At 37.9% G+C, this 26347-nt stretch overlaps 2 protein-coding genes across 2 annotated transcripts; one reads left to right on the forward strand and one right to left on the reverse strand.

The window, feature by feature from the left end:
• Positions 1 to 20245: 20245 nt before the first annotated feature.
• Positions 20246 to 21061, forward strand: LOC116167081. Its single transcript, XM_031482320.1, has one exon. It carries the CDS (start codon positions 20246 to 20248, stop codon positions 21059 to 21061), a length of 816 nt encoding a protein of 271 aa, XP_031338180.1.
• Positions 21062 to 24188: 3127 nt separating this feature from the next.
• On the reverse strand, positions 24189 to 26269 carry LOC116167400 (piggyBac transposable element-derived protein 4-like). The gene is made up of 2 exons (XM_031482755.1): positions 24536 to 26269; positions 24189 to 24477 (listed from the first exon to the last, which is right to left on the reverse strand). Exons 1-2 carry the CDS (start codon positions 26098 to 26100, stop codon positions 24222 to 24224), a joined length of 1821 nt encoding a protein of 606 aa, XP_031338615.1. The 5' UTR covers positions 26101 to 26269; the 3' UTR covers positions 24189 to 24221.
• Positions 26270 to 26347: the final 78 nt, after the last annotated feature.

Below are 26347 nucleotides of genomic sequence, written 5' to 3' on the forward strand. Positions count from 1 at the left end.
ATACTCTGTCCAGTGTATGAGTTTGCATTTTAAAAAGTTTAAAAAACATGTCCTAAACCTACAAATAACCTAATATCCAAATCTGCTTTGCTTCACACTCCGTCCAGTTTGATTAAGAATTTTCGTATGAGTCTGTAGTTCGAAAAAAGTTAAAAAAATATTCTGAACCTACAATAACCTAACGTCAAAAGCTACTTGGTGTTGCACACCGTCCAGCTTGATTAAGAAGTGTTGTATGAGTCGACGTTGTGGCCACGTTCGGCTTAGTGTCCCTTGTTCACTTGTCAGCGATGTGGGCACGGTCGGCTTAGTGTCCGTCGGCGAAGTGGGCATGGTCGGCGTTGTGTCCCTTGCACACTTGTCGACGATGTGGGCACGGTCGGCGTAGTGTCCGTCGGCGTAGTGTCCCTAGTCGGCGATATGGACCTTCAAAAAAACGTGTCGGCGTTGTGGGCATTCGGCGAAATGTCCCGGCCTCCTTGTAGATCGTTATTGTAAAAGCAAAGTAGTGATCGATTCTGTGGTTTGGTATTTAATTGGCCAGATAAAACCCAACCAAACTTTGTTTTTTGTAGGATTGGCATACATTTGCCAAGCTTTATTTGTCACACATAGTAACTCCTAAAATAAATTCGCTCCTATTAATAAATCAATTGGGGCTGGTTGGTTAAAATTTGGATCAGCTAAATTAATATTTTGAGGTATATTTAAATGTCTAGGGTCGATTCCGCATGGAGGAAGCAAATCGGTAATTTTTTCGAGAACTAATACGTTTAATTTTGTAGAGTAATCGTTATAGGTAGATGCGATTTTGCATGCAGAACTCTTGTTTGTGTTTGATTAATTCCTCCTATGTTTAAATTGGCTGTTTTTAATTTTAATTTGTTTAAAAAGTTCGTCGAAATAAAATTAGCAAGTTGAGCCGCTATCAAGCAATGCGCGGCCTTTTATTAATTCGTTATTACAATCGAAAACATGAATGATTGCTGTCGATAAGAGCACTACAGAACTACCACTAGAAAAATGAGATAATATTGAATACTGCGCTTGCAACTGGGCCCCGGCCTCCACGCCATCGGGCGGACTATCATCGGGTCCGATAGAATTATCTTGAGCTATATACGAATTGCCTTGAGCTCGGTACGATTGGGTAGGTGCCTTATACAAATTATCTCTATGAAGAAGTGTATTATGCCGTTTATGACATTTTTTACAGCTGCATGATTTGCATTCCCACGTGGAATGCCCTGAGCGCAGACAATTAACACATAAGTGAAGTTTTTTATTTCATTATATCGTTCAGGTATCGGTTTGTCTAGAAACTGTTTGCACGTTTGAAGGATATGATCTTCCTTACAAAGCACGCATTTTGATTATGAAGAAAAGTGAACTAGAGGTTTTTCCCTTTTGAAATACGATGGTGGAGTACCTACACCCTTATTTGTGGAAATTTGTTCCAGCAAATTACATCGGTCATTTAAAAAATCTTAAAAATCGTTAATTGTTGCTCGTTCAATGGTTTTACGTTTACAATAAAGATGCCATTCGCTAATTGAAGGTGCATCTAATTTTGAAATAAGAATGTGTATTAAAATGGTACTCCAGTCTTCGACATTTTCATTTAGCGTTTTCAATGATCTGAAGTGAGTTTGAAAATTATCTAAAAGTTGACGTAAGCGGTTAGCAGATTCCTTGGATATTGAGGATAAATTTAAGATACCATCTAAATGCGAAGAGATAATTGCTTGCTTGTTTTCGTAACGCTTTTTTAATAATTTTATTGCTTCGTCATAATTTGTTTCTGCTAGCCGTAATGAACTAATTGTTTTGCTTGCTTTGTCCGACCCTCCGCGACCCCTCAAAGCAGAGAGGCCGCCAACGAGTGTGATTTCTCCGTTGAGGGCCTGGGCTATGACAATCTACTGATAGCAAGCAGCCCGTGCTCCGGCACCTGCAGGCCCTCCAAATTTCATCCGCTACATGTGGATGCGGATCGACGCAGGTGACGAGCTTGTTGAAATCACCATCGCCGGCTTGGTCGTACATTCCAGGCTGGCCCTCGGTGCCGCTAGCGGTGGCATTGAGGTTCCCGAATTGGTGCACCAACCACAACAGGGTCCACTACATGCCTTCGATGCGTATACTTTCGTGTTTGGCAAATCATGGGAAAGTTCCAAACTCCCGCTCGCAGAGATAGAGAAATTCTACAACGGGCGGGTGCTTTCGGAAAAAGCTAACACGAGCGCCCTGCAACCCCGCCTGCAGACCCAGGCCACGGCTGCCCTACGCAACATCTCCGGTGCTGTCACCCAGAGTTTTGGTGGGTTCGAGAACTTCGCCCTTTATGCCAAGCTCTTATGGTATGCACACCTCCAAGAGGTAAATGAAGCCTTAGGAGCTGTCACCGCCCAAGTGCCTTTTCCCGCGGGTGACGACCCGACTTTCCTAAATCTTGACGATCCTAACCTAGATTACATGGCGATGATTACGCCTGTAGAACAGGGACATATAGTGCTGCTACATCGTGACGACTATGATGACAGCGATATTCAGGTCCTCATGTGGCTCGCCAAGGTTGGAAGTCGATTCACACTTGCTTTGGGTGGAGCTGGCGTCCCAGCCACTTATGCCCAATGGCCTGCCATCATTATTACAGTGTTATACCATGGCACCCAGCCGCCTCTTCCCATTGCCGCTGTCTTTGTACGAGTAAAGTCTGCCATTTTTATTAAACATTTACAACACAGTGAATCTCATTTTATTTACAACATCCGGCTCGAAGGACCATATGTTTGTTTCTCTTCTTCTCTTCCCAATGTTGTAAATAAAATGAGATTCACTGTGTTGTAAATGTTTAATAAAAATGGCAGACTTTACTCGTACAAAGACAAACACATTCTCCCGCTCAAAGTCGCACGAAAACGCCAAGCGCTCGCTCGCTCACGCCACCTCGCCGCAGTCACATAAAGTGACATGTATTATAACACCATAAAAATGATCCAACACCCCATTTACAATGTATGCCTTATGTAGTAGGCAACCCATAATGCATTTGCCCAAAAGTTACTAATTAGTAACTTTTTCGGATGTAAATCAGACTTTTCAATTTACTCCTCATAGTTTAAAAACAGAGTATAGAAGTCAATCGCGGAGCTTTGAGGATCTTGAGCAGGTGTCTCAAGGAGTAGTCTACAAGTTAGGAGTCATACATCTTATTCTTTTTGTTCGTAGGTATCGTAATCGTTGGGATAGCACTTGTAAATTTTGTTACGAAGTTAGACGTTCCCATGAAATTATTGTTAGCGAAGAATCATACTGAATTCATTGGAGTTCGTTACCAATTGGTAGAAGACATTTTGTATACAAAATACACCGTAAGGGATTCTTTGTGTTTTGAACATAGACAATTTTGGAAGCTTTATGCAATTTAAATCTAAATTTGGTCAGTATATTCAGATAATAAGCTAAAGAATAACGAGTCCCGACGATCAAGTGGGTCATCCATTGCTGATTTTTGTTTCTTTCCTTATTGTTTATTACATTGAGAATTCTAAATTTCATAGCATTATTGTTTATTTACCTATCGAAGTTAATTTATTTGTTATTATTGTAAAACTAATTTCTCATTTCATTTATAAAAAAAAAGTTTAGTTGCTACTTACTTGTTATTTGTCTCTGATTCTTCTGTTTGCAGGTTTTAAAAGGAGTTTTGCAGTATCTTTTTTTTCTCTTAGTGGTAGTGAAGAAGTGTTAATTTAATCTGAATACTGATTCTACAAAGTATTACGTGGTGCTGAACCTCCCTTACATATTCAGGTAGGTACTCCATTTTTGCGTCACCATCTTCTGATGGCTCAAGTTGTATGTATAAAACGCTACTTCGGTTTCGCTCATCCCAGCCCTCTACTCCCGCGGCGGTCCACACCTGTAGGAAAATACGTACTAGTTTCAGTTTGGCACGGCTCGACCGTATTTGAAGTCCACGGATAAGCACAAATAAATTCTTCTTGGTAGCTAATTTATCAAATCATTTACTTTTTTTGTTTTAAGTTTTAAAGCACAATTACTCTAGTGAGCACAATTAATAATAGTTAATTATATTTTAAGAATTGATAATTAGCAGGTTCCTTGAGGTGGTGCCATGGCTCCTTGGCTCTTTATAGAGAGCCGCCCCTGTATGATATTGTCAATCTTATTAAAAGTAAGAATCGCATCAGATCTCGTTACCAGTACAGTCATTCAGGGTAACTTTGTCCATCGGGTTAACATTAGCCCAAACGTCAGAAATCTATTTATGCGTATCCCGACTGTTTATTTTGATGATATAAGCACGTTTTAACATTTAAAATTGTTCGTTCGTACATTGAGCGCCATCTAGTTTCAGTAGTTCGAAATATTGCTACATCCATATGCATTTCTATGTCAAAAGGGTTAGGTGTAAAAACACGCGATCACAAAGCACGCTATTCAATTTAAATTTGTTGTGGTTTTTAAGTGAAGATCAGGTCAGTAAATATCAAAGTTATTAGTATAAATATGATTTTGGAAAATTTATTTAGTTTGTTTGTCACGGCATGTATATTTTAAGAAGATAAACATATATTTTTAAACTGCATTCATACAGGCACGTTTTCCGTGTAACTTTGACCCGGGCCAATGTTACCCAAATTTAGTTTTTTGAATATCCAAACACCAAATTATGTAATTTTTTTCAGTCGACAAGTTCGAGAATGCCAAGAAATAGGGCTGGCGTGCTACCTGGAGTTCGCCGTTATAGGACTAAGTCCAATTATAGAACTGAGACTCTCCAAGAGGCGCTTGAAAAAATAAAATCGGGCACTCTTAGTCAACGAGAAGCAGCAAAAATGTATAACATTCCGCGATCAACCTTGAAAAATATATTAAAAGAAAAACACAAAAAAGCGGTAGGACGACCAACAGCACTTACCCGAGATGAGGAAGTCATTATAATTAACCATGTCACTGCAGTTAGTCAACAGGGTATCCCCATAACACTTTATGATTTACGCTGCATCATAAAAAGTTACTTGGACAGCTTAGGCCGAAAAGTCTCAATATTTAAAGACAACAAACCAGGATGGGAATGGGGAAAATTATTTCTAACTAGACATCCAATAATTAAGCAGACTTTCGCAGCCAATATTTCCAGAAAAAGAGCTCAGGTAGGCGAGGTGGAAATAAATAAGTTTTTCGACAACCTTGAACAAGAATTAGAAGACGTATCTCCCGAAAATATATTTAATTTCGATGAATCTGGCTTTCACGATGTACCTAAAAAGAATAAAGTTTTGTTCCGAAGGTCCTGCAGACATCCTGAAATAATAAGAAACTCAACGAAATCCTGTTTCACGGTGATGTTTTGTGGCAGTGCAGCCGGGGAGCTTGTGCCACCATATCTAATTTTTAAAGGAAAATATAAATGGACAGACTGGATGTACAAAGCTCCACCAGGCTCTAGAATGAATGTCTCAAAAAGTGGTTGGATAGAAACAGACATTTTCGATGACTGGTTTGAGAATCAGCTATTACCTGTTTTAAAAAATAAGGAGGGAAAAAAGGTTGTCATAGGGGACAATTTAAGTTCCCACGTAAGCATCAAAACTCTGAAGCTGTGTGAACAGCATAACATTAAATTTTTATGTCTTATACCCAATTCGACGCATTTGCTGCAGCCCCTGGACGTTGCCTTTTTTTCGCCTTTGAAAACTGCTTGGCGATCAGTCTTATTGCAATGGAGGATGACATCTCAAGGAAAGAAAACTATAAACCTTCCAAATAACCGTTTCGCACAGTTACTAAGTGACACACTAACTCAAATACAGTCCAGAATCTCAGAAAATCTTATTGCTGGCTTTAAAGCAACTGGCATATACCCAGTGTCACGAGAACGAGTTATTTCTAAACTTCCAGACTATACGAAACCTGCTGGTGTAAACAATATTGAAAATGTTGTTGGAGCAGAGTTTCAACAATATTTAGAAAATATTCGTATATCCGATCTCTCAGCCCCTCAACGGAATAGGAAATATCAGCTTCCTGTTCTCCCAGGTAAAAGTGTGTCTACCGAGGAAGTTGAAGTATTTTATAAAAATAAAGAAGCTGCTAAACAAATTGGAAAAGGTAAACGAAAGAAACAGACACCTTCAGACACGAAGAAAAATGAATCTAAAAAGAGAAAAGTTACCAAAAAAAGAAAATTTGATCTTTCTACAGACACTGAATCAGATATTGATATGGCATCAAATAATTCTAATAAAGATGATGAAAATTCTATAGATGCAGAAATAGAATTAGAAAGCTGGAACACCCCAGAAATCTATGAAAATACAGAGAATAACGAAGAAACATTTTTAGGAGAACTGGATCTGGAAAATGAAAAAGAAGTTCTTAAAAATATTGATGACGATATAAACAAAATAGCTACAGAAAAAGAAGCAGAAGGAGAGGATATCATTAATAATATTGATGAAAGGCCCATAATAATTCAATCTTCGACCGCTATTACTGAAGAATACATCATAGTAGGCTCTGAGCTACACAAAGTTTCGGAATCTGCAGCACCAAAAGAAAAACAATATCAGACCAATGACTATGTTGTGGTTCATTACAATAAACAATATTTCCCAGGCGTTGTGACTGAGATCATTGAAAATGAAAAGAATGGTTTTACATACCTTGTAAATGCTATGGAACGGGTTGGAAAGAAGTGGCAGTGGCCGAAGAGGAGGGACGAGATACTCTATGAAGAATGTAATAAAAAAAATTAATAACGACGATATCAAACCTTACACGAACACAGGGTTATTTAATGTTAAAGACAAGTTTATCCTTGAAAAATGGGGTGGTGATCAGGATCTTTCAAAACCTAGAGAAACAAAATATCATGAAAAAGATTACGTGGTTGTACAATATGAAAAGAAATTTTTCCCAGGCGTTGTAACAGAAGTACAAACAGAAGAAGAAAGTAAGAAATTTATGTACAAGGTAAACGCTCTAGAGAGATTTGGGAAAAAATGGAAATGGCCAGTAAAAAGGGATGAAATATTCTACAAAGAAGAAGATGTTATAAAACTGATTAAAGGTTCAGATATAATTCCCTACAGCAACAGAGATTTATTCATTATTAATGACTCATTTCTTACAGAAAAGTGGGATTGTTAACTTTGGATATATGATCATCAAGTGTAATCGTTTTTTATTTTAATATTTTGTGGAACTGTAACCATTTTTGTATTTTTGCAATAAATATCTTCATTTGTCATAGAATTTGGTTTGATTTCCCAAATACCTAAAATTTTAATACATAATTTAGAAAACTGTCTTAAAAATGGCTATATATCTTAGTCCTTAAAGGCACCCAGTAGCATTTCATCTAAAAAACATGATACGCACAAAAAAAATAACATAAATTTTTGCACATTTTAATCAAAAGATCAAAGTGGGTTAAAGTTAGCTTGACAGCTTATTAGACTGAAAAACCACGTATTTTAGTTGATTTTTAGGAGGTGGGTCAAAGTTACCCGTGCTTGGGAGGTAACTTTGGCCCACCTTTATTTTTTTAATAAATGCTTAAGAAATGCAAAACAAGTATTTATCATATGAGAAAATTGTAGCTGTTATTACCATTTACCATTATAAAGAAAAAAAAACTGAACAATTTGGCTTTATCTTAAAAATTCTTTAAAAAATACAACTTGGGTGGTGCAAAGTTACCCCGACTGACTGTATTTCAAAACTGAGGCTTATAAGTTAGAATTTAAGAATATTAGAACAGAACTTAAACAAAAATTGAATCGAGCTAAATCCAATTTTGTGAATAAAGCTGAAGAGTTGATAAAAATTGATTCAAAACATGAAGAGATGGTCTACAAAGGGCTTCGAAGATTAAAGGACAAACGGAATACGTCACTTGACCTGATACCGCAGTTTCTTTTGAAAGACAGTGTTAATGTGTAAACCATTAACTCACATTTACAATCTTGTTCTCAAAACTGGACATTTTCCTGATATATGGAAGCGCGTTAGAATTGTTCCTGTATTTAAACCAGGCAGCAGATCTGAAATAAATTATAGACCGATTGCTATTTTAAGTCCGTTATCTAAGGTTTTGGAATCCATCCTTTATGCGCAAATATATAATGTTTCACGTAACAATATATCGATTCATCAACATGGCTTTATGCCTAAGAGATCAACATCGTCTAATTTATGTAACTTCACGCAGTTTATATCGGAAGCCATGAACATGAACAAGCAGGTTGACGTTATTTTCACGGATTTAACTAAAGCGTTCGACTTAATTCGTCATGACAAACTAATCAAGGCTTTAGAACACCTGGGTGTTAATGGTAATATTCTGAACGTTATAGCATCTTACCTATTCTCTAGAAAGAATTCAGAAGCGTTTTTTGAGGTTTCTATTTTTTCGGAAACACGAGTTTTACCCTAAAGTTGGTTATACCTACAATGCCTTATTGAATGAGTTTAATTTTGTCAGGGTTAGTAATAGATATGCTTTCCAAATTCTAGAATATCTGTATAAACTTGCTAATAACTTAATCGACGATGTTACCATTCTTCCTAGCCATAATTCACGCCATAATTTGTTTTTTTTTATTATAATACCCCACGCTGTTATAACCATTTCAAGTCACCACTAAACAAAATGTGCATATTGTATAATCAATTTTGTAATTATACTGATTTATTTTCATCTTTTAATTAATACAAATTTACTTTACGGAACAATATACATTTGTAAATTGAGTTAAACACATTTAGGTACATATCTCATTTACTTACTATTTACTAACTTTAAGATTTCCTGCACTTTTTTTTTGAAACATTATTATAAGTTTGTATTTTCATTTTGTTTATTCTTTGAAATTTCCTGTAATAGGCTTTGCTGTTGGAAAATTATTATTATTATTATGTCGATAAGTGTCTTCTTCGACTATGAAGTCGACATGTCCTGCAAATCAAATTTTTCGCGTATTGTGACGTAACCACTAATAGCGTCTATTGCCTGTTATCTATCAGTATACTAGGTTTTCATATACAGTGAGTTTTTTTTTAATGCGAACATAGGAGTTTGCATGCAATGTAATTTCCCTATGTTCGCATTTAAAAAAAACACATCAATCTATGGGGTGTGCGCGGTTCACATTCCCATCAGCAAACGCGCAACTTGTGTGACTATGAACAGCAACTCTATAGTCTTGATGATGAAGAGCACTTGGTAAGATTTTTTTACAGAAGCCATGTGAGACCATAGCAACTTTAGAATAAATTTTTCTTAAACTTACGATAACTTGACCTCATAGGGCACGCGCTGACACCGGAACTCATTGTGAACTAACCTTCAATTATTTGTAGGTCATGTGCACCTGGTATTCTACTGATTTGATCTATTCAATACATAAATGAAGAAAATAAATAACGAAAACAATTACAATAAATGTTAGAAGTGTCCTCCTTGACATTCTAAGCAATAACCTAACCGATTTCGTAATTAAATTGGACGGCGGTATTTTTAAAAATGTGACAGCTGTCAATCTACTACTCATTTGAACTACTCTTAGAAAAAACTACTCAATAGATAGAGGTGTTTTTTCTAAAATCGAACATAGTGAAATTACATTGCATGCAAACTCCTATGTTCGCATTTAAAAAAAATTCACTGTATGTAACGACCTACAACGGCTTAATTTTCAAGGAATTTTCTGACATTCTTTAATTTGTGTCTATTATTGTACTACTGCAAATAAGTATGGCATACAGGGATAAAAAATGGTTGTGCCGAAAGTTCTCCATTTGGCACAGTATCTCGCAGAGGAGCACATACTGTAAATGGCCGACATGATATGCCATTTATTCCATGCTAGTCCATCAGCTTCAAAACAAACGATGATAGAGATGAACAGAAATTGATAGAAAGTCGCGCTTAAAGGAAGTTGATAATGAATACACGTGTATGACACCTGAATTATTAATTACTGTGTAATTCTTAATATAACTATAATAATTATTTTTGATGCAGCTGGCTCAAAGCGTTAAATAGGAAATTAAAACCCAATTTAAATTTCAACAATCCAACGATTGTACAAATAGTAATGAATCATTATACATTAAACATTAATTTTTCGATTAACGAATGTCGCCCAATTAGGCTATATAGAATGGCATTTCCAAAAATAATAATTTCCCTAATTATTAATAATTAGCAATTTGATAAACTTGTTATTGTCATGACATCCTGCGTTTCAGTAAACTGCATTTCCAAAATATAAACTATGGACGGCCTAAAGTTGATGAATTTCGATATAGTTAATAAAACTATCTAAAAAATATGAAGCAATAAGAGAGATCTTTCTAAACTTACAAAAATGCTTGCATTCGGATGGACTTTTCTCACTTTAAAAACGTGCTAATATTTAAAGAAAAACTAAAGCTTAAATGGAGGGATTTATTTAAAAAAAAACAAAAACAAACGACGTCTTTTTGCTTTTCTGTTATAGTTCCTTAGGTGTTTAGCGTTGGATGCTACTGCGAATATCTTAGGAGTCCTTGGTATCGTTTTTCAATTATCAAAATATCCTGATTGAGACGTTCTCCATGTAATTACTCACGTTACCACAATTTTCCGGGAAAAAGTCAAGATAAATGACATGTTGCACTTCAATTCCCAAGACAAGATTCCCAACATGTTTTCCACAAGTGGACGTAGTTTACCGCCGTTATTATTCCCTAAAGTTTGTTGCATTTAATTTAGAACTATCCCATGCATTTTTTTCTACGCGACGTAACTGCATCACACTGGGGATCTGTGAAGAACTTTCGTATTTGAGGACCGATAAACACTCTTTTACTTTTGCATCACTATTAGGAAATTTGGATCGAAGGAAAGAAAAGCTTCGCAGTTTTTCAAGAGGCTCAGTTTAAGATGCAAGGATTGATTGTTTCAGGATTAACCAGAAGTTCAAACTTTTATTTTTTTTTGTCCCAAAGATTTGCGTTTTGGTCAGTCTCTTTTTGTATGATGCAGATGTCTGTTGCTACTGTCCCATTCGTACAAACAACAGCAATACTTTGTATATAATAAAAAAAAAAGTAGGGTACCAACCTAGGAAAATAGCAATAATGTTCAAATCGCCGCAAATAAATCATTGATGCTGCTCATAATGTATACTTTTCAAAATGTTTTGGAAATTTTGGTGAATTTCTTTCATATTAGTTGCATATGCGACAGGTGTAGACGGTCGCTTGTTCCCAATACTCAATAAAACAGCTTTTAAGCTAGTTTTCGAGGGATCTATGAAAAGTCTCCAGTTTTCAGCTTTGTAGTCAATTTTGAGTTCTTCCATAACACCTTGGTACACATCGTAATCGAATTTTCTGTTTTAAAATGAGGAAACAAGTTATTAGATCGTGTGTGAAAATATGAAACTCAGACGTTAGGATCTAAATGGTTCCACTGCTGGCTAGAATATCGGCTTAATTTTTATAGTTTTACGATTTTATGGGAACAACTTTACCTACTTTCCTTCCGCAATTTAAAAAAAATCTTTCGATCGTTCCTTTAAAGCTTTACCACAACGATATTTCCGATGCGAGGAACGTCCGAAAGTGGTGCGGGTGTGGACCGAGCCTACAATTGCAAACGCCGCTTTCCCCCCGCGAAAATTACCTCTAACACGTTGATCGGGACACTCTCAAGTTTTTAATTACCGGGTCTCCGAACTTTCTCTGATTGACAAGAGTAATTACGTAAATGAGTCGCCAGGTGCTATATAAGCGCGGGGGGTTTCCTTACGTTTTAGATGCGAACATTTCAACGCAACACACATATCGTTCATCGAGTGATACTTTCAAAATTGTGTAAGGTAAGCAAGTACTTTTGCACTACTTTCCTTGTAGCGTATTTCAAATTTAATTTATCCGTTCATCTGTGTCTATCAACAGATCTGATTCTCTTAGTTAAACGGAAGCTATTCATGACCCTTACAAACCTTCCTTTTTTTTAATCAATGGGATGTATTTATTAACATTTTGAAAAAAAACTGAGTTACATATTGCCCGCTTTACATCAATCATTTACGTAATGTTTACTTATTACTAAATTCGTTCTGTTTTAGAATTACGATGGACGCTGTAATTTGTGAATTTGAAAGGCTTGATATTGGCGCCCAAACTGTTGAGAACAAATACGGCGTTCTTTGTATTAATACAGGTAGCTCGCACCTGTTTGCTAATAATCTAGAGGATTCCGACGCAGTCAAGCTTGGTTTCCCCCTAGAACCCCGTCATGCAGTCAAGTTACGCACCTTTATCAACGCCATGGAGGATTTGGGTGTACGAGATGGGACAGATGGATCTTCACAGGAGCCGCTCACACTTCCTCAAATGTGCAAAGAGTTCCGGGAGGGTGTTTATGCCGTTCACGAAATACACCGGCAGTTTAACGATCTTCATAGACTCTTGCGTAGAGGACATCAACGCCTGATAGAGATACGCGAAGATTTCAATACCGGCAATGGAGAAGACTTAGCACGACATCAATTGAACACGTTCCTGCAACAATGTCGTGTAGTGGCTGACGCTTACAATGAGACTTCGGCAACTTTGCAGCTATTGGATGTAGGAAACGCACTCATCGCCGAAATGAAACAAATACTAGAAGATATATATAACGATGTGATGTGTGCTAATAAATAACCTATAACAGTTTACTTTGTTCCTGTTTGTTTTGGTCAGTTCGTATGTATTGTTGGTTGCCTATAAGAATGGAGTAGGAGAAGGCCGGCGAAGATGGCGCACCTAAGTATATTATTCGATTTTTTAGTCTAAACATTAAATTAATCTACTTGGTTGCCACGACCATGTTAGTACATTTCTGAAACTAGTTGCTACACTTGTTTTTAAATATAATATAGTAAACTATATTTTGTGGCTTTCAAAAAAATTGTAATTTGCGTCATCTTGCCCACCACTAAGAGTAAGATGGCGCACTTCGCTGGCGAAGATGACTCATCCATTTAGTGGTACAAAGAACTAAAGTATTTTCAAAGACAAATATATTGCACAATACAGTGAACAATAAAAGAAAGGAAAAGTAAATAAAACATCAAAACTTCACATTAACAAAAGTCACAAACGTAGTTTTCGGGAACCACTACATTCCTGATGCACCCATTTTCCACAACTTGTGCATCTAAACCACGTTTCGGCTTTTCTCGGATCCTTCGCTGCTCATGTCATCCAATTCGTCGTCATCACAAAGACCTTGTTCATCTAAATTGCTGTCTTCTGTATCGCTGTCTTCAATAATTTTTTGGGATCTTTTTTTCTTCATTGTGGTTTGGATTTTGGGTTTCCTTTTATATTCGTTCCGTTTTTTTGGACCTGGGTCATCATCAAATACTTTTTTGCTAAACTTTTGCTTTGAATCTTGCAATTTTGCCAATTTTTCCTTTTTTTTAAATGTTTTTGTTCTAAACCTTCTTTCAAAGGAGTGTTTGTTAATATCTCTGAATGTTGTTTTTGTCTTCGTTTAATTTTTGTATTAGGCACAGGAACAGGGGAAATATCGGAAATAGATACATGTGGACGTTTGTTTGTTACATTCTATTTTGGCAAGGACAACTGCTTGCTTGTTGATGGCTGCGGTGATTCTGACTCTGTTGTCATTCGCGGAGGAGTTATGATTCCTGGAGGAGCTCCCTGACTCATATTTGCTTGTGCGGAAGAAACATCTCTCTCCAATGACGACCTGTTGATATTATCCGCGGGGAGGAAATCGTCTTCTATGAATTTATCTGGATTTAGTGGAAAAATACCGCACGCCTTGAACCCAGAAACTGCCTTTGCAATATTTGCAACCTGCCCGTATGATAACTTAAAAATTTCGGCAACATCGTATAGTGTTATTTTATCCTCATACTCTGAGTTTTTGATTTTGGATTGTAAAAAAGAATTGCAATGACGACTACGCATTTTTCAAACTAGAGAAAAATGTTACGTCAAGGGGTTGCAATTTGTGAGACGTGTGGGGTGGGATGCTAACCATAACAAAACCATTCTCTTTGCAAAAGTCATATATCTGAAGGGAAATATGAGTAGAGTGGTTGTCCAATATAATTAATACGGGATTGTCGGGTGTAGATTAAACTTTGTTTTGGAAATGTTTCAGCCATAAAGAAAACACATTCTCATTGCTCCAACCATTATCTGTGCATGTATAAATTGCACCGCTTGGTCCATTCTTCTGGAGATGAGGGCTCATTCGCTTCCTAGGAAAAACAAACAATGGTGGAATGTAATTACCCGATGCACTAAAAGCGGCAATTACGGTAATGTTTTTTCTACGTTCCCACGAGGATATGATTCCAAATTGTTTTACTCCGAGTCTTTTACTTGTTTCTTTAGGAACCGTGGATATACCAGTTTCATCAACGTTATAGATACGGTCTGGAAGAAACTTATACGTTTTTTGAACGTTCACTAGGTTTTGAAAGTAGCGGTCTACTTCCGTTTTATTGAAAGCGGTTATCGGATGTATACTGGTCGCTTCGGGCTTTTTTAATGAAATTTGAGGATTTTCTTTTCATAAAATTGTTGTACCAATCCTTCCCCGCCATTCCCTTCTCTTTATTAAAATTTTGATTAATTTTATTTTCTTCTGCATACTTGTAGGGGAAACTGGCCTAAAATGACATACCCTAAACAAAAGTTTTCATAAAGGAATAATTATCGATACCAATTTATTTGAAGTTTAATGAGTTCGTTAGATTATCCCGCTTCCCATGGAAAACACAAAACTTTGAATTTGTTCATTTTAAAACACTGATGCCAAATTTTAAAAAAAATGTGCATTATGTCATTTTAGGCTTGTACTAGGATAAAATGACATACAAAAAATTATAGAAAGTGTTGCAAATAAAAAATGTAGAAATATTGGAAAAAAACTTTATTCTGAAATACAAAAATATAATGCTTTGGTTGAAAAAACAAAATATCTATTTAATTGCATAGTTCGCAAGTAAAAAACTTTGTTCGAGGGAAATACCAGCGCATTTTGCATGACTCCACTTTTTACATTTTTGACACCGCAGCCAAAGCTCGCTTGATTTTGACTGGGAATAAAGGCTGTTGCAATAAATACAAGCAGCATCTTCACCATCAACTTCCCTCAGCAAATGGATCTGGTTTTTCTTCTTCTTCACCGACCCATAAATTAACTTTAACTCGGTTGCGTTTTGCACGTCGCTCCAAGACTAAACGTTTCTCTTCTTCTTTTGCTTTCACTTCTTCCATGTTTGGTGTAGATGTTAGAAGAACCGTTCCCTGTCTTTTTCGATTTGTTCGTTTAAATGATTATTATTATTATTTATTTCCATGCTTCATTACAGGAATTTCCCAATTACAACGAAGCACTTCACTTGCAAATACCTTGGGTATTGAAATGATGCTTTCCACAGAAACCCGACTACTGTCTAGTATATTTTCTTTATTTGGAGTTATATTGGAGATATTTGATGATCCAGGTCTCTCCGTTATCTCCATAGATGGTGGAGGAGGTGTGTTTGGAGGGTTGTCACGGTCTGGTGTTTGTAATTCGGGATCATTTTGTTCAGGAATGTCGGTTGTTAATGACGCAGCGAACATCCAGTCGGGAAATATATCTGCGTTAACCGGATGTATTCCTGTTTTTTTGAACCCGCTAAACTGCATTTTACATAGTTGCACTGCGTTCATAAGCTTCGGAGAATAGCTTTCCTAATTGGAAAGGAGTTACAGTTCGACCTGGATTATTCTTGAGCCACTTTGTTATCCCTTGATTATAATATGTTGATAACGGTCCAAAATATGACACATCCAGGGGTTGTAGCCTATGTGTACAGTGCGGAGGAAAGCAAATCATTAGGACACCATTTTCTTTAGCCAAGGAAATAACTTCCAATTGTTTGTGGCTAACGTGACCATCAAGCAGTAAGCTTAAGTAAGGTTTTAAGTAAGGTAAGTAAGGTTTTATTATTTTGAGATGAATGTGTAAACTTTATAAAATGTTTTAGCCACTTACAAAACAGGTCGCCTGTCATCCAGCCCGATTCTGGACACAAGCCCAATGTCCCAGCTGGTGCATCATCAATTACCTCTTGCTTCCATTTTTTTCTAGAAAAAATCAGAGCTGGTGATACAAAGCTGCCTATTGGATTCATAGCGCAAACTACAGTAGTGTGTGCTCCCCGTTCTGCACTTGTAATGGCACCACAGTTGCATGGCATCCTATCATATTAAACTGGATTTAATGGAATATAAATTAAACAACTTACCGTTAATATTTTCAGGATGGAGAATTTCAAGCAATGTCACGTATTTCACATTTAACTGCAACACACATACTAAACAGTGCAATGGCCCACCAGTAAAACTTTAAAGTAATAGTAGTCCCCTAAGGAGGGCGCCATGAGTATAAAAATCTAATTTACTGCACTAGAAATTAAAATACGGAGGTGCGTCATCTTTACCCCTGCGTCAACTTCGCCGGCCTTCCCCTACAGATTTGCCTTTATTTAAATTTATTGACCTGTACTTGTTGTCCAGTTTCCCGTGATTGGTGATAAAATTTCTTTTCCTTTATCATCTTTCCGGACACTTTTTATTTGACAACCGTCGTATTCTGTATGGTTAATCAATATTCTTGAAAAATTTGCTGCATCCCTTAATTCTACGAGGATCTACAAGTTTATTGATAGTTTATTTTGAATCCAGGGGCGTCATTTAGGGGGTGCACAGGGGTGCGATTGCACCCCCCAAGGAATTGTTTCAGTAATTTATCTCATCGGAAATTAAAGAACTTAAGAACTTCATGTTCTAATCATAGATTAAGTGATTTGTTGGTTCTTGCCACTCACCAAGATATAGTTAAAAGTTTAGATCTAAATATTACCCTCGATAAGTTTGCAAAAATGAAGCCTCGAAGATATCCCCTTCTGTTATAAAAAAAATTTTCAATCTGTAGTTTTCTTTTCTGTTAAAATGTATTTTAAAACAATATACAATTTAATCAATAAATGTCACGATTACACCAGTCTTAAATTTATTTTGCACCCCCCAACCAAAAGTTGAAATGACGCCCCTGTTTGAATCTACAGGTAAGAAATGTAATTTCTAAAGTTCTGTTTTAGCCGCCGCCGCCGTGACCGTAATTAAACTAGGCAATTAATCCGCCGCCGATTGCAAGCGTCTTATCTCCGAATTGGGGAGGGCAAGTGCAAGTGTGAGGGGAGGACTATTAACCGACCTGACGAGGAGAGTGGCAATAGTTGTAATCAGTAGTGACATTTGTGTACAGAAGTGCGGACTCGGGGATAATTACGTGTGGATTCAGGCTGGGGGAAAGTTCATCTACAGCGTGTACTTCCCACCGAACGACACAATTGATCAGTTTGAGGGCACGTTAGAGCAGCTAACTAGGGATATGAGAGTCAATGGGCTACGTGACACGGTAGTGGCCGGTGACGTTAACGCGGCATTTCCCACATGGGGTGCGCCTTCTGAATTGTGAAATTAAAGGTCGTTCCTGATCGCCGAGCTTACACAACACACAGTAATTAGTTGAACATAGAAAAACACTTTTATTGGCATGGAACTTAAACAATAAACAGGCACAATCTAAATGAAAATAATAATGAAATAGGTCGCACTCGTCTTCGCGCTACGTCGCCATCTTTTTACTCTCTATCTACAGGGTGACCCTTACAATCGGCTAGGGCAGTTTACCCAGAGTGCCAAATAGTTCTTGTCCAGGACAACTCGCCTATTTCACCATGGACGAGTAGTTCGAGAATGGTTTCAACAACACCCATATGTACATTAGTTAGAATGGCCAGCGAAGTCACCCGATCTCAACCCTATCGAAAACCTTTGAGCTGTAGCAGTGCGCGAATGGGGCCATGATATCATAATTCGTAATGAAGATCAACTTCATGAAAACGTTATGAGAACTTGGAATTCGTTACGCTTAAACAATATTTGTGAACGGTTAGTAAATTCCATGGCTACCAGACTTCAAAATTGCATCGCAGCAAATGGCTATTATACAAAATATTAATTATAAATAGTTTTTAGCTAATTAACTAGTTTTATTTTTTTTGCAAAAGCAAATGTTAATACATTTATTTCATTTACAGAATTACTGTAAAAATAAAATATATTAAATGTTAATTGACTATTTACTTATTACCCATTGTCACAAATGCAAACCATTAATTTTCTGGTAGTTACAAAAGGAACGGCATTGTTGCGCTTCCAGTGCAGATAATCGCATTCCATTAGGAGGCCCGAGTAATTAATAATGAGACTTCAAGTTCAATGTCAGTATAAAACGACAAAAACGTCACATTTATTTTGTTAGAAGAAAATCTACTCGAAAAAATTAAAAGGAAAAGGTCATTATTTTAGCTAGACTATTTCCAAATTTAAAACGCACCAAACCAATTGAAAGAAATGTAAAAATTTGTACTGTATGTTAAAGCAGTGTGTGACGGCTGTTTCCATCTTACAGACTAATATGCAATGTGGTAGTATAAGTTGTGATCACACGTATAATTTTCGCCGCAGTAGGATTATTGTTGTCTTCGTAATAACGGAGTAGTACGATTCGCAACCTTTCTCTTTTGGGGTGAGAATATATATATATATATATATATATATATATATATGTAAAAACCCGATTTTCAACCGAGCCGGGTGACTACCGGTTGTTCAACTAGAAGTTGACTTTATGGCTACTTTTGGTGGAACAACTCAATCGATTGAAACAGATATTTCTGTTTGTAAAAAAAGCAGGCAAAAGGTCTAAAGTAAATTGGACTGGAAGTAAAATCATTAAATTTATAGATCTTTATGAACAGAATGAATGTCTGTGGAACAATTCTAGTGATTCATATAAAAACTGTAATTTGAAGAAAACGGCGATAGAGGGAATAATACAAGAAATGAATTTAGGGGGATTAACAGTTGCTGTTGTGAAAGAAAAAATTAACCGCAATTGATGATGTTACACATAAAATTTCTTTACGTTTCACAGGCGCCATCTTGAACGATAAGAATGTCGGCCGACAACGCTTACAATGTAAACCTTTTTATCGAACGACCTCAGATCGATCAACTCGATCGACCGATCAGAAGTTGACTAATGTAAACGCCGTTTAATCGTATAATAATTTAACGAATACCGCAAGCGCGCGGCTCCCGACGGGTACCTATCTATACCTACGGACGGACGTAGCGCGTGCAAAACCAAATTTTAAACCCCACGTTATGTTTGCTTTTACAATAAAGTGTATACGTAGGAAATTTCATTTAATCGCTTCCGTATAATAATGAGAAAGTCGGCACCGCCCTCATATCCCGCACGAAACCAAATTTTGGAAAATGGCGCTACATTTGCTTTCATTCCGAGTGGCTACGGATCAAATTTCATTTAAATTGTACCTTCGTAAATAAGAAAGTTTGCAATTCGGTCCGTAAACGGTCGTCGAGATTTGTTCAAAGGGCATCTCGCGAATGCCGATCGATTGGGCTCAACTTTTGGAATTACGTTTCATATAATTATATGGCCAAAGCTATATGCGCAAATTGAATCTCACGCAATTCGGTTCGTAACTAACTGAGATGTCAAAAGGGCACACTTTATTTTTTGGTCTACACTGGCCACTCCGATCTACAAAATTCGATAAAGAATCCACCTGCAAAATTTCACCGTAATCGGTCCATTCGTTTAAGAGTTATCGTGCTAACGGACGGACAGACACCGCAAAATTATAAACTCGCTAGGAGCTCCTCGTTTACGTTGCAAACGGCTTAGGTATCCGCGTGTATTTCGTATGTCGTAGCGTGGGCCGACTCCCCGTCCGGCGACGTTCGTTTTGAAGATTGAATCTACCGCGGGTGAGGTAAATGACGACGTGCCTGGGCGTATTTCGTTAGGAACTGCATTGGCATGCGAAGTGAGTAGACGTGTTAGAGTTGGCTCCGTAAGTGTCGTCTGATTTGTGCGGAAATCAAGTGCATGTTACTTACTGGTGACAGTAAACTACGCCTACCAAGTACAAATATCATATACAAAGTAAGTGACTTTCTTTTTTGTTATACAATTCGGGATTTCCAAAATTTGCGCCTATTAATTCACGTACGAAGCCGATTTCTATACGTAAATATCATGAAACCGTCAACGCGCTCAAATAGCTGTACCGAGGATACAGATAACGCAGAGGATACAACAATCAATTTCCAAACGCTCGATGATAAACTGACCACCTTAATCCATCTGTTTAATCAAATGGCCCAAGATGTCAAAAATATGAAATCTAAACAAAAGGAAATGGGGGCATCCATCGAGGCGTGCCATAATAAAATAGATGATGTGGTTGTTAATATAAATTCAATGAATGGTAAATTAAAAACGGTTGAGCATAATTATGTTGGTTTATCAAATGAGAACGCAACGTTGAAAGTTAAAATTCAAAATTTGGAGCGTAAGATGGATGATCTTGAACAATATTCGCACAGAAACAATTTATTGCTGTACGGCATTCCGGAGGATCCCAATGAAAATGTATTGGGGGTTATTAGAAGAGTCGCACAGAACTTGAACTTTACAGAGTTTTCTACGAATTTGCTGGTCGCGGCGCATCGTCTGGGTGTTAAACAGAATCCCGTTACTTCACAAACTCAAACTAAGAGACCCATTATAATAAAGTTTGTTCGGCGATTCGACAAGGAGGAGTTTTTACGACTGCGGAAGGTGAAGAGGAACCTTCGTTCTTCAGACCTGGGATTTGCAGACGAAGGTATGGTCTACATAAACGAATCCCTTACGAGCGAGACAAGGAAGCTTCTGGGCAAAACGCGGGAATTAGCAAAATCCAAACAGTTTCAATTTGTATGGACTGTCGACGGCAAGATATTTGTCAGGAAAGCGGCTGGGCGACCTTCAATGCGCATTGGATCTGTTGCAGATTTGGAGAAATTGTAGATGATCGCAATGGTTTTTCCTGTTTATGTAATCTTTTATTTTTTATTTTTGTCGTCAAATAAATTTTCTTTGATTACTTTCTCTCAGCAATGAACTCTGTCATTAAGGACGTTAGCATGTACTATCAGAATGTGAGAGGGCTGAAAACTAAAACCCTGGAATTTTATCTCAATACTTTAGGGAATTCTTATGATATTATTGTACTGACAGAAACGTGGCTGCATGATGGTATTCTATCCAGCGAATTATTTGACAGTAGGTATTGTGTATATCGAAATGATCGGGATAGGAAAGCTACTAAACTTTCTGAAGGGGGTGGGGTTTTGATAGCTGTTAATAAAAAGCTAATTTCGGCACGCATTGATACTGGAGGTGATGAACTTCTTGTTAAAATAGGAAATCACAATACCTATTGCCTTTATGTTTGTGCTATATTCTTCGTCCCAATAGTAGTGTGGATACATATTGCCATTTTTATGATAGAATAAATGAAATTCCAGATCTTTCAAGGCAAAATTTATGTATTATTGGAGACTTCAACCTTAAAATTTCTGGAGTTAATCAGAATTTAGAATATGGAGATAACTATTGTAGAGAGTTATATAACTTTCTTTGTTTTAATAACTTAAGTAGTAAGAATAACGTTGTTAATAATTTGGGACGAATATTGGATCTCGTATTGAGTAATATTACAACAATTGATGTTTCACCATGGGATGACTCTCTTGTGGCAGTAGACAAATTTCACCCAGTACTCCATGTATCATGCAAGTTAAAACATTCTAAATCCGCTAACTGTATAACTGAGGGGCAGTATTACAATTTCTACCGGGCAGACTTCTTGCAGATTTATTATAGCTTAGCGGAAGTAGATTGGACAATCTTAAATTAGGTGATGTTAATGAAATTACTAATATTTTTTATAAGATTTTATATAGAATATTGGACCAACATTGTCCAAAAAAACCGTTTAGGAATAGTTCCCAATATCCTGTGTGGTTTACAGCGGAAATTGTTCAAAGTATTAAGCAAAAAAGTAAGCTATTTAAAAAATACAAACGCCTACATTCTAGTAATGATCCACGATCAGTCGATACCTATTTGGAATTTAGCCACTTGAGGGCAGACGTGAAAAAACGAATCTCATTGGCTCATAAAAATTACATTGCACAAGTAGAATCTAACATTCACTCCGATCCAAATCGTTTCTGGTCTTTCATAAATAATATGCGCCAACATGTAGATCTCGAAAACAATATGCTGTGCGGAAACGCAGTTATTAAGATGGGAAATGAAATAGCTGATAAATTTGCGGAAGTTTTTGAATCTGTATATCTACCCGCGCCAAATCAATATGACGTCGAAGCTGCAATCTCTACTACAAACTGTGAACCCTGGAACGTGGCACTTGATTTAGTAGAAGTTTCCCCAAATGACGTATTAGGTGCTATTAAGCACTTAAATTGTAAGCGTTCAACGGGCCCAGACTTGTTNAGAGAGAGAGAGAGAGAGAGAGAGAGAGAGAGAGAGAGAGAGAGAGAGAGAGAGAGAGAGAGAGAGAGAGAGAGAGAGAGAGAGAGAGAGAGAGAGAGAGAGAGAGAGAGAGAGAGAGAGAGAGAGAGAGAGAGAGAGAGAGAGAGAGAGAGAGAGAGAGAGAGAGAGAGAGAGAGAGAGAGAGAGAGAGAGAGAGAGAGAGAGAGAGAGAGAGAGAGAGAGAGAGAGAGAGAGAGAGAGAGAGAGAGAGAGAGAGAGAGAGAGAGAGAGAGAGAGAGAGAGAGAGAGAGAGAGAGAGAGAGAGAGAGAGAGAGAGAGAGAGAGAGAGAGAGAGAGAGAGAGAGAGAGAGAGAGAGAGAGAGAGAGAGAGAGAGAGAGAGAGAGAGAGAGAGAGAGAGAGAGAGAGAGAGAGAGAGAGAGAGAGAGAGAGAGAGAGAGAGAGAGAGAGAGAGAGAGAGAGAGAGAGAGAGAGAGAGAGAGAGAGAGAGAGAGAGAGAGAGAGAGAGAGAGAGAGAGAGAGAGAGAGAGAGAGAGAGAGAGAGAGAGAGAGAGAGAGAGAGAGAGAGAGAGAGAGAGAGAGAGAGAGAGAGAGAGAGAGAGAGAGAGAGAGAGAGAGAGAGAGAGAGAGAGAGAGAGAGAGAGAGAGAGAGAGAGAGAGAGAGAGAGAGAGAGAGAGAGAGAGAGAGAGAGAGAGAGAGAGAGAGAGAGAGAGAGAGAGAGAGAGAGAGAGAGAGAGAGAGAGAGAGAGAGAGAGAGAGAGAGAGAGAGAGAGAGAGAGAGAGAGAGAGAGAGAGAGAGAGAGAGAGAGAGAGAGAGAGAGAGAGAGAGAGAGAGAGAGAGAGAGAGAGAGAGAGAGAGAGAGAGAGAGAGAGAGAGAGAGAGAGAGAGAGAGAGAGAGAGAGAGAGAGAGAGAGAGAGAGAGAGAGAGAGAGAGAGAGAGAGAGAGAGAGAGAGAGAGAGAGAGAGAGAGAGAGAGAGAGAGAGAGAGAGAGAGAGAGAGAGAGAGAGAGAGAGAGAGAGAGAGAGAGAGAGAGAGAGAGAGAGAGAGAGAGAGAGAGAGAGAGAGAGAGAGAGAGAGAGAGAGAGAGAGAGAGAGAGAGAGAGAGAGAGAGAGAGAGAGAGAGAGAGCGGGAAATCTAGCGTTTCCGATTAAACCATCGGAGAAATTTAACGAGATCGCGGAACGTCAGATTACACGTGCCTATTGCTTCTTTTACCTTGTCTACGCCATCGCTAATAACGATAACAGGGGGCGGTCGAATTGTCTTTAAGGCGGCGGCGTCGGCTTCGGCTTTTAATATCCGCCCTTCAAACTTTAGAAAGTGTTAGGTACCTACCGTCGCCGTCCTCTCCTCATAAAGTCTTTCACGGGAACGAGCTCCCGCAGTTTTTCGTGCGAATTTTCGGCAAGAGTAAAATAAAAATGAATAAGCTCTATATGCAATATGGGTGACTTAAATACTTACTTAACCCTTTAAGGACTGACGAATTTCTTACGTGCTCAACCCCCAGACGGCGAAATATAGCGTGGCGTGTGGCCAGCTGACGGGTATATCCGACACTTATCTTTTTCATTCAGGATCAATTATTCTGCGTAAAAATTACAATAAATAAGCAATATAACACCACAATAATCATTTAGATTAATTTTTATTGCACAACCAATTCAAAACTTTGACATTGTATGATATGTAGCGAAACATGGCACCACACACAAACCAACATCGCAATCTTTGCACATGTATCTGGACTCCTTCCTTTTTTTCGGTGCAAGTTTCGTCTGCGAACATACTATACATCTCCTCAAGGGGTTTTTGCTTTTTGGTGTGTCTGGCACCAAAACTGGAAAATGCCTCCCTGTAAGCCTCGCCACATCCAATCCACGAACATGCTGTGGAGCGACAATGGGGGTCGCAGAATATCTGTAGCAAAAGTAAAACATAATCAATATTACTTGCTATTATAAAACAAGAAACTTACTTCTCGAGAATCTGTCGAATAAGGTTCAGTTGGAATTTAGCCAGAGGAACCTTTTCTGGATTTATAAGTGAATACATCGCATGGGAATTCAGCATACAAATGTCCATGACATGATAAAATAGCTTTTTGTACCACTTATTGCTTTTACGCATGCATTCTATGCTACTTATCATCATGTCAGACCGGTCAACAGCTCCCATTTTCCCATTATAGTCCACCACACATAATGGCTTCTTGACTGGTTCTCCAGTGACCTTGTCCACTTTGTCAAGATTGACCATTTTATTTTCGTGCATAGTGGTTATCATGGAGACATCTCTTCGATCTTTCCACTTCATCACCAGAATTTTGTCACTGCATCTCCAATCAATATCTCCTTTCTTCAGTTTTGAGTTGAGGACAGGCATGTGTTTCCTGTTTGCTCGAACAGTGCCACTTGAGTTAGTTTCATTTTCATGAAGATAAGTAGAGAGTATCGGACTACTATAATAATTGTCTGTGAAGAGCGAATGTCCTTTGTGTAAGTACGGATCCATCAAAGCGGCGACCACTGACCCAGAAGAACCAAGTCCCTTCACGTCTCTTACCTGAATGTTGGTTTGCTGTCCAATATAAACCACGAAGTCCTGAACTATCCCCGTTTCACAATCACACAGAACATAAAGTTTGATGCCAAAGCGATGTCGTTTGGTCTTTATATATTGTTTGAAACTAAGTCGTCCTTTGAATAGAACCATACTCTCGTCAATGACAAGGTCTTGGAACGGATGGAAGAGATCTGCAAGTCTCTTTTTGATCATTTGTAGCAGCGTCTCTATTTTGTATAGACGGTTGTTAGTTGGCGCATTTTCATTGTCTGCGAAATGCAGACATCTCTTGATTTGTAAATACCTATCCCTGGGCATTTGCTTACCAAATATTGGAGAATTTAGCAACGGATCTTTTGACCAATATTCCTTCATATCAAGTTTTTTATTCCGTGACATTAGCATTGTCAAAGCCAAAAAAATAGACAGCTCAGGCAAGTCTATATCCTTCCATTTTTTCTCATCTTGCTGTCGTGCATACCGGTTGGTTTCAGTAATTATCAGATCAGTTACATCCTCGGTAATAAGATTGAAAAAATAATCAATCTCTTTAGAAGCTTGATTGAGGACGTCTCCCTGTATTCCGCTGTAACTGCTGTTGAATGTATGTAATATAGGTTGGAAATTATTTTTTGTCCATGTAATGTTGATGTCACTGTGATCCGTTTCATTACCACCTGGATTACCTTCTTGGGAATCATCGTCATCTCTAATATCATTAGGTATTTCATTGGCTTCATCCACGATGTCTTCATCTATGATATTTTCCTCGTCAGCTGATTCTTCCGATTCACTTTCCAATTCATATTCACTACCACTGTCCGCAAACGGTTCTTCGAGTTCATTGTCACTGTTTTCATCACTCAGAAGCTGCAGAAGGTGAGCAGCTTCTTTAGGATCTAATCCACAATAATTATTCAACTGTACTTTGCTTCTTTTAGGCCTGGAAGGGCCGGCAATTCCGTCTTCTGCCATCATAACATAACCTATACGCCAGTACTACCCATGATATAGCTAGCAGACGAGTGTCGGATATATCCGACACGACGGGTTCAACCGACACTCGGCGGTACAACATCCATTTTTTGTGTCGGAATAACGCGTCAGTCGTCTGTGGAGCCCAACACTTTTTCTACAGTGTCGGATATAGACGGAACCAGTGCAGAGGCAATGTAGAACCTGGTGTCGGCTATATCCGACTACAGTCTGTCAGACAAATTTACTA

Source organism: Photinus pyralis, unplaced genomic scaffold (assembly GCF_008802855.1).
Source record: "Photinus pyralis isolate 1611_PpyrPB1 unplaced genomic scaffold, Ppyr1.3 Ppyr1.4_LG3b, whole genome shotgun sequence".
Lineage (NCBI taxonomy): Eukaryota > Metazoa > Arthropoda > Insecta > Coleoptera > Lampyridae > Photinus > Photinus pyralis.